At 38.3% G+C, this 19412-nt stretch overlaps 1 protein-coding gene across 7 annotated transcripts in view; it reads right to left on the reverse strand.

The window, feature by feature from the left end:
• Positions 1-1075: 1075 nt before the first annotated feature.
• The window catches only part of ablim2 (actin binding LIM protein family, member 2), a 33366-nt gene continuing 15029 nt past the window's right edge, over positions 1076-19412 (reverse strand). For 3 of the 7 annotated variants that reach the window (XM_088416409.1, XM_088416400.1, XM_088416375.1), the window contains 17 exons: positions 18439-18551; positions 18202-18328; positions 18017-18110; positions 17302-17389; positions 17163-17221; positions 16244-16321; positions 16026-16169; positions 15834-15951; positions 14107-14166; positions 11781-11888; positions 8018-8071; positions 7711-7748; positions 6719-6824; positions 6297-6355; positions 4900-4960; positions 4635-4795; positions 1076-3521 (listed from right to left, as the gene is read on the reverse strand). In XM_088416409.1, coding sequence (XP_088272535.1) covers positions 3408-3521; positions 4635-4795; positions 4900-4960; positions 6297-6355; positions 6719-6824; positions 7711-7748; positions 8018-8071; positions 11781-11888; positions 14107-14166; positions 15834-15951; positions 16026-16169; positions 16244-16321; positions 17163-17221; positions 17302-17389; positions 18017-18110; positions 18202-18328; positions 18439-18551 — 1582 coding nt within the window. In that variant the 3' untranslated portion in view covers positions 1076-3407. Of the gene's footprint in view, positions 3522-4634; positions 4796-4899; positions 4961-6296; positions 6356-6718; positions 6825-7710; positions 7749-8017; positions 8072-11780; positions 11889-14106; positions 14167-15466; positions 15662-15829; positions 15952-16025; positions 16170-16243; positions 16322-17162; positions 17222-17301; positions 17390-18016; positions 18111-18201; positions 18329-18438; positions 18552-19412 lie in introns of all 7 variants that reach the window. The other 4 variants (XM_088416426.1, XM_088416383.1, XM_088416390.1 and 1 more) reach the window with 4 other exon arrangements.

A 19412-nucleotide genomic window follows, 5' to 3' on the forward strand; every position in this document is an offset into this window, starting at 1 on the left:
GCGAGGTTTGTTTGGTGGCGTCATCAATGTATGCCTTTTCCTGATGAAGCGTTCCCTCGTTTATCGCTGGTTAAATTCAAAAACATTCTGGCAAGAAGAGAAATACGTGTTTAATTTTTTGGGGTCTGTTTTTTTAAGTCGCAAACCTTTTTCTTGTTTTTAATTCTTTTTCCCTTTGTTTTTTTTATTTCATGTCATTTTTAATTTGTTCATTCATTATATGGTATAAACAGTATTTTTATTTTTGTTGATGTTTTTATACAGTACTTTTTGTTTTTACCCCATGACACTTAATACACTTTCATCAGGCGGACATGAACATTTTCTCTGATTTTTTATTTCCAGATGCAAAGTTTCCTCGTTTATCGCTAGGTTAACATTCCAAAATATTGTTGAGATTTTCTTGTCATTTTTGATGTTTCATGTATTCTTTCAATCAACATCTTTTAATTTATGTACTCATTATTATGAACATAATAAAATGTGTAAATCTAAAAATGTAACATATAATTTTATATATGAAACTAAAACTGTAAAGCATATTATTTATTATATTTTTCCATATATAAATGTAAAGAATTTAAAAATAATTAAAATTTTAAATTAAAATAATTAAAATTCATTCATTTTTCTTGTTCATAAATATAAAACTATTATTGTACAATATATTATTTGTGATTATATATTTATATATAAATATACATACAAAGAAAACATTTATCAACATTTTGACTGAAAACTATTAAAATTTTCTCACATTTTTCCCATTTAAACATACTCAAAGTTCAAACGTTTGTAGAAGGTAAAATTGCACCCACCCTGAAAAAAAAAAAAAAAAAAATCTGTGACATAGTGAGTAAAGGCAAGTATTAAGTATCTATTACATATTTCTAGATCTAAAAAAAAATCTACATTTAATGCAAATACTTTTCAGCAATTGGTCTTCATTGCTGTTCAATACCAAAATCAATTTTTAAACATTCAACTGCATTTTTTTTTTTTTTTGAATAAATATGCTTAAAACCCTATCAACCAAAACTAGGCTTTTAGCATAATAACAGGAGTGGACAATTGGTCAGGCTGCGGTTGGATAAAGCACTTTAATGGCGGAGGAATATTCCAAACAGGGAACAATTAGTCAGTGTTTCACTTACAAACCCTCGATATGTATGTCACTTAAAAAAATAAAAATAAAATACCATCCCGTCCTTCATAGGTGCCGGCAAGCAGCTGATCTGTTACGTCACTTGATATCATTTCAAAAGAAAAGTATCATTTTCATGCAATGGCTTGTATACACAAAGATATGCTAGACAATATACGCTATATGTTGTCAGTAGTAGATGCTTACGTCCATCTTGCAGTATTGTTCTGACTTTCACTTTTACACTTTCATGCCATGATGCCTTCAAACAAAAAAAAAATAAATTAAATTAAAATGAAATACAGCGCAAACGATATGATATACTTGGCTACACTTTGAGATTTATGGCTTCAACAGTCACTCAGTGCCACTTTCAGAAGACAAACAAAAGACGGGACAGCGTGCGTGTGTGAAACCCCAAAAATCGAGACGCGAGTGCAAAAAAAAAAAAACAGACGTCGAGAAGTTATACGTTCATAAAATTGATATCAGCCCGAAGCAATGAAAATGTATTCAAATCCGATTACAAAAAAAGGTCGTAATGTTACGTGTCACGTCATCGTACCGCACGACAGTCGGGATATTACGAAAAAGTCGTCTTTTCGAGAATTCTCAAACCCAAAACACGCAAAAATTACGGCGCCGAGACGTTAGCAGCAAAGCACGAAAAAAGGGGACGCGACGGTAAAAGAAAAATGCGCACAGGACAAAATCGTAATATGTTACGGAAAAAAAAACTGAATGATATCCGAGTGACGATTTCCTGAACAATTTGTCGGAATATTACGGTAAAAGGTACGGTGTTATGAGGCGTAAATTGTAACAATACCTGAAATCATGGCAAACTTGAACAAAATAAAATTTCACAGAAAAACATCAGAATGTTTGGAGAATAAAACCGTCATATTAATATATGCCTGAAATGAAAAAGTACTGAAACAATCTCCCGAAAAAAAGTTGTAATGTTCCGTGTCGCGTCATGGTACCACAAGGCAGTCCCGAAATTACGAAAAAGTCGTATTTTCAAGAATTCTCAAACCCGATGAAAGAAGAAAGTCGTAAATGACAAAGGTGTAACGTGACAAAAATTCGGAAATCAAAAAAACTACACCAAATACCGTAAATCGTAATATGACAAGAACCAAAGAGAAAATGTCCTAAGATGACGACGTTTTCGTAGCATTGCAGCCTCATCCCTTAAAATTGCCCAAAAATATTCTCAAAAATTCCCAATTTTACGCCGAAAAAGACGGGAAAAACGTAATATGACGATGAGAAAAAAAGTCATAATCTCGTGAGAAAAAAGTCGCAACGATATGAGAAAAGAAGTCAGCATGTTATGACAATGAACACCAACTGTTTTTTTTTATCAGAGTGAACAGTTTGGAAACTTACGAGAAGAAAGACGGAATATTACGAGAAAATTGGCTATGTTATGAGAACACTGTAATATTACCTGAAAACATTGCAATTTTCCCAAATAATATTTTAACATTACAAAAAACAAACAAAAAAAAAAGTCAGAATGTCCGGAGAATAAAATCGGAAATAATCTTATCTGTCTTAAATAATAACAATATATATTATGCATATTATGAGAAAAAGTTGTAACGTTACGTGAGTCAGCAAAACAAAATCATCGAAATTTTATGAGAAAATGTCCGATTTTCTTCAACCCGATGTTAGAAGTCATGAGAAAGTTTTGTAAGAAAAATGAAGTTGTCAAAATACACAAAATTACGAATTTTAACAAGAACGTAGTTGTAACAATCCAAAAAAAATAACGTAAGACGTCAACGTTTTCGTAATATTACAGCCTTTTCCCTTAACGAAAATCATTGTTAAGAATTCCCGATTTTATGCGAAACAGACATATACGTAATATGTAATATAAGTCATATTACGACGAAAACAAAAAGTAACGTACGAGAAAAACAGTTGTGACACAAGGAAGAAAGCGAGGAGCGGAAACGCGTGAAAAAAAAAGATCGTAATTCCACGGGAATCATTTGGAGGAAGAAGGCGGACTTTGGAAAATGCAGAAAAACGTGACGGTTTCCACGGCGATGAATGTGAGTATCGGATATTTTGGGGTTATAAAATGGGATCGTCGGAGCGGATGTTTGCGCGTGGGCGGCGGCGGCGTCACCAGCGCGGCGCATGCAAACACGAGCGCGGCTGAGCCCAAATCTCGCCGCGGTATTGCACACTTAACGTAAAGCTTTTGGAGCGAGGCCGAGGCGGGCCACCGGGGGGCGCCTTCCTAAAAAAGACGAGCCCTCTTCTTCAAGTCGTTTCTTTTCCACAGGGCCAGACGCTCAAAGTGATCCAGAGTCATTCCGAACACCTTCTGGAAGTCTTCGGGCGACAGGTGCCTCTAGGGGGCGACCGAGAGAGGAAAAGTCACTCGCTGTTACGTCATCGCCTTTATTCCGGCTTGTCGTCGAGGAGACACTGCTCTATGACTCGGTTTCGAAACACTTTGCTTCATCTTCCAATTCATTTGCTCTTAATTTGAAAAAAAAAATGCATTCATGTCATGGCATTAAAAAGCATTAAATTACATTGGAATTTAACGAAACAATAAATCTTTTCGAAAGGAGTCACTATAACACAGTTGAGTAAGAAGTAGCTGAATTTTCCAATTAATTTGCTCTTTACCTGAAGAAAGAAAAACATATCGTTTTTTCGACTCTTAAGACTTTAAATTAGATTAAAATCTAAAAATGAAGGCAATAAGCTTTTTGAAAAGAAGTCATTATCATACAATTCAGTAAGAAGTAGCTTCATGTTTCAATTCATTTGTTCTTAATTTGAAAAGAAATATAAACTACTCCTTTACAGAATTAAATAACATTAAAACGGAACAAAACAATGGCATGGATATCTTTGAAAGGAGTCGGAATTTGAGCTTTTTAGCTGTTTTTTGCAATGCAGTCACTACAACATAATTTAGCAACGGGGTTGCTTCATGTTCTAATCAACTTACTCTCAATTTGAAGTCACAGATTTAAAAAGCGTAAATTAGATTGTAACGTAACAGAAGAAATGCATGAAGCGTTTTGCAAATAAGTCACTATAACAGACTTTGACATTAAGAAGCTTCATGTTGCAATTAATTTGATCTTAAATTGAAAAGAAAAATGTACAGGTCCTACCACGGCATGAAAAAGCATTAACTATGTTTGTTCTTAATATCTCACATACTCCTGCTGTACCCTCATGTGACCCCCGCGGGTTAGGATGACTTCTGTATTAACTCATTCAATGCCAGGGACGTATTTGCACGTTTTTTTTAATTCCAGATACATATTAAATTGATTGAGTTTGTTTTTAAACTTTTGATTGGTGCTGAAATGTAACAACTGGTTTAAAATATCTATTGTATTTAGAAAAGAAAAAGTAAAACCCTCTGTATTTATAACGTAAAAGAAATAGCTGACACCTCCAACTTGGGGGAAAAACTCCTAAATTAGCGATCGGGGCTCACCTCCAGTCGGGTGCGATCGATATCTCGGGGAAGCTTGACTTTGACCCGATGCGTCACCGCCAGCATTTCGTAAGGGTACACCTGCAGCGGGGGGGGCCGGTTCAAACCAGATGCGTTCGATGACCTCCGTGGAAAAAAATAACCCAAACTTACCTTGTACTCTGTGCAACGGAAAAGGAAAACAAAGAGTGAGAATGTAAACGAGGGAAACGCACGCAAAAATGTACATTGTTCTTGGCATTAAAAAACTGGGAAAAAGAATCACCTCTCATGCCTCCCCAGCTTTGGGAATCCGGATCAGCTTCATCCTCCGCCATCTCGGCAGCCTTTCAAAGAATATTTTGACGATGATTACAACATAAAAAATATTTTGACAATGATTACAACATAAAAAAAATCCAAAAAAATCGAATCAAATCACCACCTCAAAAAACAACGAAAAAAAAACAGTGGAGTTATTTTTTGAAGTAAGATGAAATATAATATAATTCAAACAAAACCAAACCAAGAGACAACATGGTTGCAAAAGTGTGCACACCCGCTCGTCACTACCATTTTGGCAATGCAATATAACATACTATACAATCGGCGTTAGGCCACTGGGGGCACGCGTGACCCAGGGGAAGAGACTTTGTTTTTTTTGCCTTGCGAAGTGTAATTGCGCATCATGGTCACCAGGTGGCGCAGTGGCGCTTTCACTGTCAAAGTCTGCAGGAGTTCAAATATTTTTTTCTAAATCCCATCAATGTGATTTAGAAAACAATCAGCACGATTTGCTATACTTTTTTACTCAGGTTAAAATGTTAAAGATATTGCTGCTCCTGTGTTACTGTTCCTGGGTCACTTTTTTTTACTTTTTATTTTTAATTTCACTTTTTATTTATTATTAGTGATTGATTTAATATTTCCTAGTTTAAATGAGGATCGGTATTTTGTTTTTTTCAACTTCAGGCACGTTGATGAACTTGATTTTTTTTTTTCTGTTTCAAACTAATGTGTAACCTGTATAAAAACTGTAAAAAAAAAAAGCCATGTAATTTGTTGAAAGTTGATTGATATTGCTTTGGTTTTGTTAATAATGAAAAGGGATACATGTTTAGGTATACTGATACAATTTTTTTGACAATTTAGAGTCATATATATATAATTTATATAAACTTTATAGCTTTTTTATCTTTTCTTACCGGCTTTGCAAAAGATAATTGCGAAGCGTAGGGTTAAATAAAACCAAATTGTGGTTAGAAAGAGTACTAATTCAATTTTGGCTCGATTTGACAAAAGTTTCTGGGTTGTTTTGGATGAAACTACCTCTAAAAAATGGGTCGTTTTGTTCAAGACAACCTCAGAAATTGAGTTTGTATAAAATAATCCAAAATGTTGCCTTGATCCCTTTACGAACTATAATTGAGTTATTTTACAGTGTCGAATATGTCTTTATTCATTTCTACTTTATTTGTGTAGAAATAATTAATCCCATTCAAAGGACCTCTCAAATAAAGTTCAGGTGTTGTAGTAGGGTTAGGGTTAGGGGTTAGGGGTTAGGGTTCCTGGCATACTTTTTTTCAATTTCAATAACCGCTATTTACGACCGAAAAAGTGTAGACTTTTTATAACCACTGTCATCGACATGCACCTGGTCACTCAAGTTTTTTTGTGGCTCACCTTGTAAATGCCGTTCCTTCCGTAACCAGGTAAGGATGCAGATTTATTATGAGGAAAACCTGACAAAAGACAAACGAAACACACACTGCATTTTTAGTTACATCATGTACAGGAGTTGAAATTAAACTCTTCTAATCTAGTGTTTTTGTGTGTGTGTGTGTGTGTGTGTGTGTGTGTGTGTGTGTACAAGTCTCTTTTTACAATGTGAGTACTTGTATGTGTGTGAGTATGTGTTTATATTTTTGTGTGTATATCGATACATATTTGTATAGATAGATAGTGTGGCGCACACATATATATACATATATATACATATATATATATATATATATATACATATATATACATATATATATATATATATATATATATATATATATATATATATATATATATATATATATATATATCGAGAGACTGACTTGGCCGAGAGGTATTGATCGGCAAACTGCAGGTGGACTTGGACGGGTGCTGGTTTTCGGGAGCCGTGTGGCCATCCATGTCGCCCTTCATCATCCAGCTGCCCCTCTACAAATTAAAAACAAAAGTTGTCATCTTCACAACAACGAGTACACATTTAAATTGTGTGCCCCCCCCCCAAAAAAAAATGACAAGAGAAAATAGGCTATAAGAACATTTTCATTTCATTTAAAAATGAAATTATTATTATATACTGTGCTATAATATTGACTATATTAACTAAGCCTTTGTTTTCGGATAAAATAAGACAATGTACAAAAATGGCCTGTGCTCTGAAAAATAAAGATTACATTCTTGAAAAAATATGGCTTCAGCATATTTATATCATAATATTTATGATATGAATATGCCTTTTGATTTTGAAAAATAGGGCAGTACACAAAAAAATAGTTTGTGGTCCTAAAATTAATACATTCTTGAAAAATACAACTTTAATTTAAGAAAAATAAATAAATAAATAATATGTGTTCACATTTATAAGTAAAACTATTTTATTATCGTACACCGTAGCATTTATTACATTAAATCTGCCTTTTGCTTTAGAAAAATAAGAAAATATAAAAAATAAATGAAAAAAAATCTCAAATAAGATGTGTTTAAATGATTTAAATGATATTATCACCGGTATATATAATACTATTCATTGTATTTAATATGCCTTTTGTTTTACATAAATCGGACAATATGAAAAAAAACCTGTGGTCCTAAAAACAAATACATACTTGGAAAAATATTTTTTTTAGTTAAAAAACAGTGAACATTCGCTAAAAATGGATTCATGCTTTTTATTCTTTTGTAAATGTTAAAACGCATAATATTTTAAGTATACTTATGATCACTTTATTGATAATGATCTTATTTCTAGTCTGCACCGGTAGTGGGGAGAAGCACGAAATGTTTTCTCAAAAAAAGAAACGAGAAACACGGGTCTGACCTTGGCATCGTCGCCATCCTGCCAGGACGTTCTGGAGGCTGCCAAAAAGCGCAACGTTTGCACAAAGTCACAGGCGCACCGAAATGAAGTCATCATCCAAAACAATCAAGTGTTCTTTTTCCAAGATAAAGTAGAGAATTCTTTTTTTTTTTTTTTGTCTATGAATCAAGTCTTTTGTTTGCATTTGCCCAGGCACGTGATCGCGATGCTTCTGCCGGGAATGAGGAGCAGGAAAAAAAAAAAAAGGTGCATGCAACTAACTCAATCAACCAAGAGAGGGAAGTGTTACATAGGAAGTGGACTGTACCATGCTGTTTGTAGATGGGGGGTTTTCTATAGATATTATCTTTGACCTCAGTCTCTGGAAATGGGGAGAGGCAAAGAGAGGGAAATCAAAACAAAAAGAAGCAAACATTGGAGAGACAGAGAGACAAAGAGAAAAAGAGGGAGAGAAGCATGAGTTAGCCGTTACTCGCGCATGAGAAGCACAAAAAAAATTGCGCAGCGGAGCGCCGCTTAGCGCAATTGTTTCGTTTTTCAAGTTTAAAAAAAAATCGTGCATTCATTGCAATACAACGGGGGTGTCAAAGTCATTTTTATCCTGGGCCAAGTCGTCTTGACCGTCGAGTCAAATCAATTCGAAGTCTGTTCTTCACACACTTAGCCAAGATTTGAGATCAGAGGCCACTAAGAACTCTTCAAAAGAGAGACTTGGGGAACGGAAAATGTGAAAAGAGAGAAAAAGGAAGGGATATGAAGGAAGGAAGGAAGGAAGGAAGGAAGGAAGGAAGGAAGGAAGGAAGGAAGGAAGGATGGAGAGAAAAGGGAAGGGTGGGAAGGAAGGAAGAAAGGAAGGAAGGAAGAAATGTGAGGGAAGGAATGAGAGAAAAGAAGAGAAGGAAGGAATGGAGGAAGGAATGTGAGGGAAGGAATGAGAGAAAATGAGATGAAGGAAGGAAGGAATGTGAGGGAAGGAATGAGAGAAAAAGAGATGACGGAAGGAAGGAAGGAAGGAAGGAAGGAAAGGAGGAAGGAATGTGAGGGAAGATATGAGAGAAAAAGAGAGGAAGGAAGGAAGGAAGGAAGGAAGAAATGTGAGGGAAGGAATGAGAGAAAAGAAGAGGAAGGAAGGAAGGAAGGAAAGGAGGAAGGAAGGAAGGAAGGAAAGGAGGAAGGAATGTGAGGGAAGATATGAGAGAAAAAGAGAGGAAGGAAGGAAGGAAGGAAGAAATGTGAGGGAAGGAATGAGAGAAAAGAAGAGGAAGGAAGGAAGGAAGGAAGGAAAGGAGGAAGGAAGGAAGGAAGGAAGGAAAGGAGGAAGGAATGTGAGGGAAGATATGAGAGAAAAAGAGAGGAAGGAAGGAAGGAAGGAAGGAAGGAAGGAAGGAAGGAAGGAAGAAATGTGAGGGAAGGAATGAGAGAAAAGATGAGGAAGGAAGGAAGGAAGGAAGGAAGGAAGGAAGGAAGGAAGGAAGGAAGGAAGGAAGGAAGAAATGTGAGGGAAGGAAAGAAGGAAGGAAGGAAGGACGGAGAGAAAAGGGAAGGGATGGGAAGGAAGGAAGAAAGGAAGGAAGGAAGAAATGTGAGGGAAGGAATGAGAGAAAAGAAGAGGAAGGAAGGAATTGAGGAAGGAATGTGAGGGAAGGAATGAGAGAAAAAGAGATGAAGGAAGGAAGGAATGTGAGGGAAGGAATGAGAGAAAAAGAGATGAAGGAAGGAAGGAAGGAAGGAAGGAAGGAAGGAAGGAAGGAAGGAAGGAAGGAAGGAAGGAAGGAAGGAAGGAAGGAAAAGAGGAAGGAATGTGAGGGAAGGAATGAGAGAAAAAGAGAGGAAGGAAGGAAGGAAGGAAGGAAGGAAGGAAGGAAGGAAGGAAGGAATGTGAGGGAAGATATGAGAGAAAAAGAGAGGAAGGAAGGAAGGAAGGAAGGAAGGAAGGAAGGAAGAAATGTGAGGGAAGGAATGAGAGAAAAGAAGAGGAAGGAAGGAAGGAAGGAAGGAAGGAAGGAAGGAAGGAAGAAATGTGAGGGAAGGAAAGAAGGAAGGAAGGAAGAACGGAGAGAAAAGGGAAGGGATGGGAAGGAAGGAAGGATAGAAAAGGAGAACTAAAGGAAGGAAGGAATGTGATTGAAGGAATGAGGGAAAAGGAGAGGAAGGAAGGAACAAGTGAAAAAAGGAAGGACGAGTTATGAAGTAAGGAAGAAAGGAAGGAAGGGGAAGGAAGGAAGGCAGAAGATGGGAAGGGAGGAAAGGAAGAATACTTGAAGAAGGGAGGGAGGAAAGGAAGAGAGGAAAGAGCAAGCGAGGGAGAGAGGGAAGGAAAGAAGGGAGGTGAGAAAGGGAGAGAAAAAAGGAAGGAAGGAATCTCAACAAAGAAGGAAGGTAAGGGAGGAGAGAAAAGGAGAGGAAAAAGGAAGGGGTGTGAAAGAAGGAAGGTGAGAAAGGGAAAGGAAGGAAGGAAGGAAGGAAGGAAGGAAGGAAAAGGAGACAAGTTGCAATTTTGGTATTTTGCGGGCCAGACCTGGCCCCCGGGCCTTGACTTTGACACCTGTGCTATACAATGACAATAAAGGCATTCTATTATATTATTTAGAAACAAATGTAAATATATCATGGTCACATATCTGCGATGGGAGGTTATTATAACGATATGTTTTTTTTGGCGGTATTAGTAGTCAAGGAAATGCATTTTCAGTAAAACGGAATAAAATCAGGCTCAAAGTAAAATAAAAAATGAATAGAAAAATTCCCAAATCAACTTCTTGCTTATGTGTTTTTATTTCGCCTTTTTCAGCATTTTATAACGTGACAAATTCAAAGGAGGATTAGAATTGTCGCTTTAGGTCAGAATGATGATTATTGTCAGATTTAGGACTGACGAGAATCTGAGATCTAAGAATAAAAAAAAATTCTGACATTATCCTATTAAAAGGAGATGGTCCGTTTTTGGCAATAAAAAATATGATTTGGTCATTTTTAAACGTATAATTAATACTAGATTCCTGGATTTATAGATGAGTTAAAAAACTGTTTTTTTTTAAATGAAATTACATTCATTAAATAAAATTCATTTTAAAAAATGAATGAAATTTGTTTTAATAAAAACAATAGCATTCAATATTCAATTTAACATTTCCTTTTGATTTAATTTAAAGATTTTTTAAATGAATAAAATGCGAAATAAACAGTAATGATTCGTTAGAGAACAAATGGCCTTGCGATACACTTTGTGAATTTATCCGATTATTTGATTGGTCGATGGAATATTCAAAAGAAGAATTGATTCCATTATCTATTTGATCCTATTCGATAGAGATGCTGCTAGATAAAAAGAACATGTGCCTCTTTCCTGTATTCTCTAGTTTATTTTTGTTACATTTATTGAAATAAAATTATGATAATTAAAGAAATTAATTAATACAAATTATTAAATTACATTTTTAATAATAATGTCTACAAATGAGCATTTCCCTCGAACTTAATTGTTGAGTATTTTTAATCACTAAACAATACTAAATAAACAGTAATAATTGCTAAGTAAACAAATGGTTTCGCAATACATCGGATCATTCGATTAATTGACTGAATATTCGATAGAATAATCGATCCTATTTATATTTAATATTGACGCTACAAGAGCAAAAGAACATGCACTTCTTTTCCTGTATTACGAAGTTAACTATGTTCCTTTTTATTACATAAAATTTACAATAATTCAATAAAATTACGGAAATTACTTTATTTAAAAAAAAGGAATAATGTTGTCTTCTAGTTAAAATTTCCCCGCGACTTAACTTGTTTAGTATGCTGTTTCATTGACTAAAGAATATTAAATAATTAGTCAGTAAAATGCAAAGCAAACTTTATCCGATTAATAGATAATCGATAATCGAGTATTTGATGAAAAGTATTGGATGAACACAGCCGGTTTTTAATTTATTATCAGCCGGCAGATTAAGAAAAATGTCAGACGGTGACACTGAGGAAAACGCGAGACGCGGGAGCGCACGCGAATCGTTTTCTCCGTATTTGTGACGTTAAACTCGATGAAAGGAGAAGCACGCCGTCCCTACCTGGTATGTGGAAATGGCGAGGAGCGGCCACGTAGGTGGAAGTGGACGACGGGGATTTGCCGTCAGAATAGGTGGACAGGCTGGGGGTACTGCGACCGCTTTCGCTACCTGCCGCCGGGAAAGGGATGAAAAGGGAGGTGAGCATCGGCGAGAAATGAAGCATCGGCGAGAAATCGAGCGCTCGTCCGGTTAGTTGGGTGCGTTTTCTCACGAGCGATGCAATCCACCGATGCGTCACACGTCTTTCGGGCTTCTCAAACTTTTGAGGTCCGGCGAGAGCATTTAAACAGTGGTGAATTGTAACCTCACTTCCGATAATTAAGATGGATCGAAAAGCGGTGGCGTTACAAGAATGAAACGATATTGTCATGACGCTAGAGTCAAACTTTCATGAAGGGAACAAAGTCATATTAAGAGTCATATTTTTTTTTTCAATATTGATGCAGATTTATATGTATAATTATAATGGGTGGCTACAAGTATACAAGTATCGTGTTATGTATCAATATGCACAATGGCAGCCGATACTTCTATGAAGCGGTTCACACATTGAACATTAAAATTGAAATTTGGCATTTATTTCATTGATTCTTATGGAAAAGTTCATCTGTTTTGTGTCTCAAAAATAGTAGCCCCCCTCTCCATGCATGGATATGTGTACCTGTGTTTTTTAAATGTGAAAAGTATTTATACGTTTCATTTTTAAAACAAATATTACTGCAGTATAAATATTTACTTACATTTTGAATTATTAAACCTTAGACAGTAACTGTACTGTTATCCTTTCCCTTTCTATCCCTTTGGCTGTCGTCTCACAAAGAGCTGCGGTTACTAAATTCTGGAAATGCAAGTGTATTTTATTCCCAAAATATTTGGTCTAACACCATCGGTTTTATTTCTGGCTAATGATATTGAAGAACATTTAATAGAGGCATCCAACATTTTGTAAAGAACTCTCGATAATACGATTAGCAATTTTTTAAAGTACATATGTAGTCATGACAATATTCAAGTTTTGAATTTGCTAAGGCAGTGGTGCTCGAGAAATTTTATTGAATCTAATTGAACGCTTTTCAACGTCGTGACAGGAAGAATGCAGTTTTCTTTTCAAATGCAGTTTTCTTTTCAAATTGAGAGCAAATTACTTGCAACATGTCGCAAAAACTTTTTTGTTTTACGTTTTATACAGATTGGCATCATCATGAGTGACACAATGAAAGACGAGCCCGAAATCAAACGATTTGCTGTGGTTGTTAAATAAAATGCGCTTTTGAGATTTATGGAGGAATACTTGTTTGTTTTCTTAGCTGCCAATCCCCATATGTTGGTATAACACTCTTCGAATCCACAAATCGCAATTTATTGCCAAAGATTTTGCGACGCTCCAATTCTGGGTCTGGATCCCCAGTTTGAGAAGCCCTTCAACTGTCACAGGCAAGACTACTGTACGTGATGGGAGTCACTGGTTGCCGAAGACCCGACGGCGCTCGGAACACAAACGCAACACACACAGCAGCGATGTTCAAGCAGTTGGGACCGGTCTCGCCCGGCTTGTCTGCGGCTTCATGACAAACACATCACACTCAGCACAGTTTTTGAGTGGAAGATACAGATTAGGAGGTCAATCCCGGCTTCAAAAACAAGAAAGAAACGGAGACATTGTGAACGTCGGCACCTCACGCTTGAACACGGCGTATGACAGAAACGCAGTTTATCGCAATAATGTCGCAGTGAATGATCAACGTTGTGTAACGAGGGCTGTACGCCTCCCGCAGATGAGTGTGGAGCAGGCAGAATGAAAAAACTAAAAAGGACCCGACCACAACACGAGAGCGTAGCGCTGAGGTGTCCAAACTACGGCCCGCGGGCCATTTGCGGCCCCTTATCCACATTTTCACAATCCAGTCATCCATTTTTTGGACGGCTTATCCTCACAAGGACAGTAGGCAGGGTACACCCTGACCTGGTCGCCAGCCAATCGCAGGGCACACAAGACGAACGGCCAAATAAACTCGCAAACACATTTTGAGTGTCTAAATATACCTACAATGTGAATTTTTGGAACGTGGGAGGAATCAGGAGTTCCCGGAGAACACCCACGCAGGCACAGGGACAACATGCAAACTCCGCATAAGAAGACCAGAGCGGGAAAGGAACCTCAGAACTGTGAGGCAGACGCAAGTGGTTCTTAAAGTGTTCTGTATTACTGTATGCAACCCTCAAAGGAAAGTTTGGACACCCCGGGCCTAGCGCATCACAAAAAAAAAACAAAAAACGGCTAACCGTTGCACTGACGTAGAGGGACGGAAGAGAACCGGCGTTTTACCATTAGGGGAAGGGAAAGCAAGATGCAAGGATGTCCGAGGTAGGGGGTCTTGTTTCAACCCTGAGAGGTAATTAGGAGACGATTAGGACGGCATGCTTGAAACAAAACAGCCGTTAGCAAAATCAAAGGTTTGATCACAAAAAATCGGGATGCAGCACAGCACGCCAGGTCCAGAGGAGCCTCAATGAAATACAGACAATGGGGGATTTGCTGGTGCCACAGATGGAAAAAATAAATACATAAAAAAGAAATCATAACACGCTGAAGGGTAGAGGATGACGATCTTTAAGGTGACCACAATGGCTAGGAATGGGAACAGGACACTAAACCCTTTAAATGAATACGTACTATTCAATTATAAAAATGCATCAAAAACGGTAACAAATACGTATTAAAACTACATTTGTGCATAATAATCAAATGTCATCGAAAGAATAATGAAAAAAAAAGTTCCCTTTGAATGAATCATATTAATTTTAGCGGTTGACAATATGAATGCAGTTTGCTTGATTGCCTTGAGATGGCGCTAGTTTGTTGGCGATGAGTGCAGAGAGACACCTTTTTAGGGTGTTTAATTTGTACATTTTTATTTTACATTTAATATGATCCAAGAATCATTTACAAGTCCACAGGAGCAATAATGCTCCTGTGCTTCCTGTGTGATGTCATTGCTAAAGTGCTAACAATGTGTTAAGTGGTTTGTTACACATGTGTAAAGGCAAATTGCCTGTTAAAAAAAAAAAAAAAAGACCGGTTTCTACCCCTTGTGGCATTATGTTACAAATTATGGATTTTTTTTTAATGATATCATAAAAGTATCAATGGGAAATAACACTAGGAAGTTGAAATTTCCAGCAAATGATTAAATGATTTCAAAATTCAACGATTCTGACATTTCTATGTGATTGCAGCTGGACGTGCGAGATTTTGTATACAAAAATAATCATTGTCCAAATTTTGGACCATATAAAACCATTATAATTACGATTTTTGAGATGTGTTTTAATAGGATTTATGGTATTTATTTTCCTGCGTCTTTTGCAACATTCCACTGAAGTATGTCAGCAAACAGAAAATTCTTTGTTGAATTGTTTCACCTCAAGACAGTAGGTGGCGGTAGAGGCCGGTTAAGATATGTCTTAAAGTGTCGTCGTCACTTCACAGGACAGAGCATATCGTTTTTCAATTTTTTTGGGGGTGTTAATAAATTTAACCTACATATGTATATATACAATTGACGGCACTAAAGAATTTGAGTGGTTGAAGGAAATTTTTTTTTTGAAGGATTGCGTGGCTTTTGTCCAGGCCCCAGCAAATGGTCCACCGTCTGCACGCCGGCGAGGCCTGGCCGGACGGATACCTCGGAAGTACGGGATGAAGTTGTGCTGCTGCAGCATGGACAAGGTGCTGGGGTTGAGGTGTAAGGTCACACCTCCGGCCCCACCCCATTGGGCGCCGGTACAGGCGGCGCTAAACCCTTCGGGGAGGCAAGGGGAAGCCCTGGCGGCAGCGGAGCTCGACTTGACGCCGCCCGCGGGATACGCTACTTCCGTTCCTGAGTGTTCTCACACATTGCGTCACAGGAGGAGGAAAATGCAAACGTATGATGGACCCATGTGGGATGAGGCGGCAACAAACGCTGCATACTCAATTGTGGTGCAACGGATCCCCCCCCAAAAAAAGCCACAGATTGGCTTACAGATTTGATTCTTCAGCGTCGGACCTACCGGGTCGGCTGTTGTTCTGAGGGGAACGTGACGGCGTGTAGCGTCCGTAGCCCCCCAGGGAGCTGTTGGAACCGGGGCTGGAAGGCCGATGCTGACACGGCGACTTCTCCCCGTCGCCCTGGGTGAGCAAACGGACAATTGAGGTTTTTGCCGCACGGCGGGGCGCAAAGGTCCACCTCCCCGGCGCCGCACCTCGCCGTAGTGCCTCTCTTCGGCGGCGTAGCTGACGTAAGGCGAGTATGACAGCATGTCGGGCCGGTCGATGTTGTAGATGGCCTTGGTCTTGGGAAGGGCCGCCAAGTCCTTGTAGTCCAGCATCTCTTCTCCCAGCTTGGCCTGGCGAACCCCCAAAAACGAATCGTTAACGGGTGGAGCGCGAGGCGGAAGGGGAGTCGCCGGAGGCGTCTTACGAAAATGACTCTGTTGGGGGAACCCGAGGCGCTGGACGCCGGCACGGACGTGATGCTCTCAGATGAAGTCCGAGTCACCTGGGGAAAAGTGGAGTTGCCCAGAATATTTCGTCACGCAAACTAACACTAAAACTAATATATATATATATATATATATATATATATATATATATATATATATATATATATATATATATATATACAGTATATGTATTAATTTTAGTCATGACTGTATTGTGAAAAATACAGTCATGACTAAAATTAATACATATACTTATTAATTAACACATATTTTTGTGACACCCTATTTGAAATTTTAATATGTGATATTTGCCTTCAGTGTTACTGCAATTCATGAAATTCATTTGAAAGAGAAAGCACTACTTCCAGAAACTTTATAATCAACAAAATAGACCTTAAAATATACATTTTAAAATATAATTCAATTTTAAGGTTTTCGGTAGCAATTTGATTCAAAGAATGTTGGATTAATAATGCATTGAATCAAAATTATAGTCATTTAAACTCTTGATTGGTCTTGGTATTGACCTAAAGAGTCTTTTAATGTCATAATTTTTTCTAGATTTCCACAAAACATCTTAATTCTTCATTTATGATCGTCTATTAATCAAGTGCCTGACTTCTCTGATTGTTTGGTTTTGATTCCCTTCAGTGCAGCGCCATCTAGTGGCTGCATAATGCGAACACAGCCACTACTGTAGCTTCTATTCTATGCGCCTTATAATGCGCTGCGCCCTGGATTGAAATTGCGCCTTATGTGGAAAATACGGTAGCTGCAAGTGGCAAGATGGCCGCCCCGAGAGGTAGATTAAAAACAGGTGAGACGAAATAAACAATAAAGTGAAACTAAAATAAATAAATACATAAATAAATATCCAGTTATAGCAAATGTTCTTACCTTAGTCTTCTCCTCCTGCTTGGCAACTTGTCTGCATGGCGGATGCCAAATGGAAGACCCTGCAGGAGAAGGGACAGGTTTTGAGTCCTCGTCGGCCTTGTACTTTTGGGGGAACACTCGACAAGTCTTTGGGCTCTACCTTGGAGGTACATCTCTTCTCCTTCCGCAAACATCTGCTCGCAGCGGGCGCAGCGGGCACAGGACGGGTGATAGTGCTTCTCGCCGGCCTGGAGAGCCACAAACAAACCCAAATGAGCAACTTTTATTTTTATTACTATTATTATTATTACTATCATTTCAATTCGTCAAAATGTAAATATTGTTGAATATCATTGATCAAATTGTGATGTAGGGCCGAACCGGAGCCGGTGCAACAATGCCATGTCTGCCACCTAGTGGTGAATGGAGATATTAAAACTTAAAATTACTGTCGCCCCCTGCATATTCACAGTTTGGCGTTCATAGATAAGCAGTCACGGATTTATCACAGATTATCCCGGCTTTCCAAGATTTTTCTCCCCAAATTCCCCCTCATTATACGTGGAAAACTTATGAAATATTTATCAGCATTTCTTGAGGAATTCTTTGGATTTGTTAATTAAAGGTGTGGCCATAATCGTGCAGCCCTACTAGATACTAGTATCGGCTGTCATCGCGAGTATCGATACCTACAAATAAGCTAATCGCACATCCTTACTATGTTTTGTGGCATTTAAGTGATAACTTGGCAGAAAGAAGGGTTAGGGTTAGGATTAGGGTTACACTAGGGTTACACTAACACTTGGTGGCGCCAAGGAGTTGCTTTCTGCAACTGAGTGAGGCGCCGTCAGCGAATAGCAATATGGCCGCCTAACCTCCAGGACTTTTCCGGTGATGTACTTCTTGCAACTCTCACACTGGATGCCGAACATGGCGTGGTAGTCCATCTCGCAAAAGGGGATCCCGTCCCTTGTAAAAACAAGACGGAAACAGATTTTGTAAAAAAAAACAAAGCAGAAAGAAACGTTGTGAAGGCGGCGGCGGGCGCGGGAGGACTGACTTGCTAATGTACTCGGCATTGAGGACCTTGTTGCACACTTTGCACTTGAAGCAGCCCAGGTGCCAGTGCTTGTCCAGGGCCACCAGGGACTGCTCGTTCTGGAACTCCTTCCCGCAGCCGCAGCAGTCTAGACCGGGAAGGGGGGGGGGGGGGGGGGGGGGGGGGGGGGGGGGTTGCTCTCCGGGTGACCTCGGGTACGGACAAACGCGAGCGCAAAGCTCTGACGGCGTTACTGACTGTGGACGGCCTGGATGGGGGCGGGGCTGTCGGCGGGAAGAGGCTGGCTACATTTTTGGCAGATGCACTCCTTCCCGTTAAAAGTCACTCGGTCGCCGGCTGGAAACGGCTGCCTGCCAAGCAAATTGACCCAAAACGTTGAGGAAGAGTTTTTTTATTGTTTGTTTGAGTTACCCGTAGTTTTCCGTGTACAAGTCAACCTCGCGTAGTCGACCCTTCCTCTTTTTTACTTCAATTTGGATGAATTTTGAATGAATTTTGGATGAATTTTGGCGAATTTTGTGTTATTAAAATGAAAAAATTACAGCTCTTTTAGATGCATTTTTTCAACGAATAATTGCGGTTATGGGGGGGCGAGACAAACACAACATTTTGATGATGTCACAACTTCTAGATGACTGGATGTGAAAGCATTCAACGAAGACAGATGGGAGCTAAAATCTCACATAAATATATAAATAATTACCATAACTCCCCAAATATAAGACGCTCCTGTGTAAAAAGATGCATCCTTGATTTAGGGGTCAAATTCTGTCGTTTTATATGTTACCGCGTATAAGACGGACCAACAACGTAAAAACTACGTAAAATAACCCTAACCCAAAATAGAAGAAATCTCATCTTCCTAAATTCTTCATATATTATTAAAAACAATGATTACTTTGGTGCTTAAGTGCCAAAGTAATCAATTAATTTAGGTACTTAAGAATACTAGTATTTTAACTACTAGAGGTATTAAAATAATTTATTTCAGAATACAGTAGATAAATCAATTGAGGTGGTAAAGTGCCCAAATTAATTAATGTATAAAGTAATTGATTAGTTTAAAGCAGGGGTGTCAAAGTCATTTTTATCGTGGGCCACATTGTAGTTATAGTTTCTGTCTGACATGGCTTTGAAGTCAAACAAGTCAAACTAAAAAAACAGTTCAAAAGCGGAATTTCTTCCTCAAATTTTCAAAACGATGAAGACAA

This window comes from Hippichthys cyanospilos, chromosome 1, assembly GCF_059441005.1.
Source record: "Hippichthys cyanospilos isolate Australia breed blue-spotted pipefish chromosome 1, RoL_Hcya_1.0, whole genome shotgun sequence".
Classification (NCBI taxonomy): domain Eukaryota; kingdom Metazoa; phylum Chordata; class Actinopteri; order Syngnathiformes; family Syngnathidae; genus Hippichthys; species Hippichthys cyanospilos.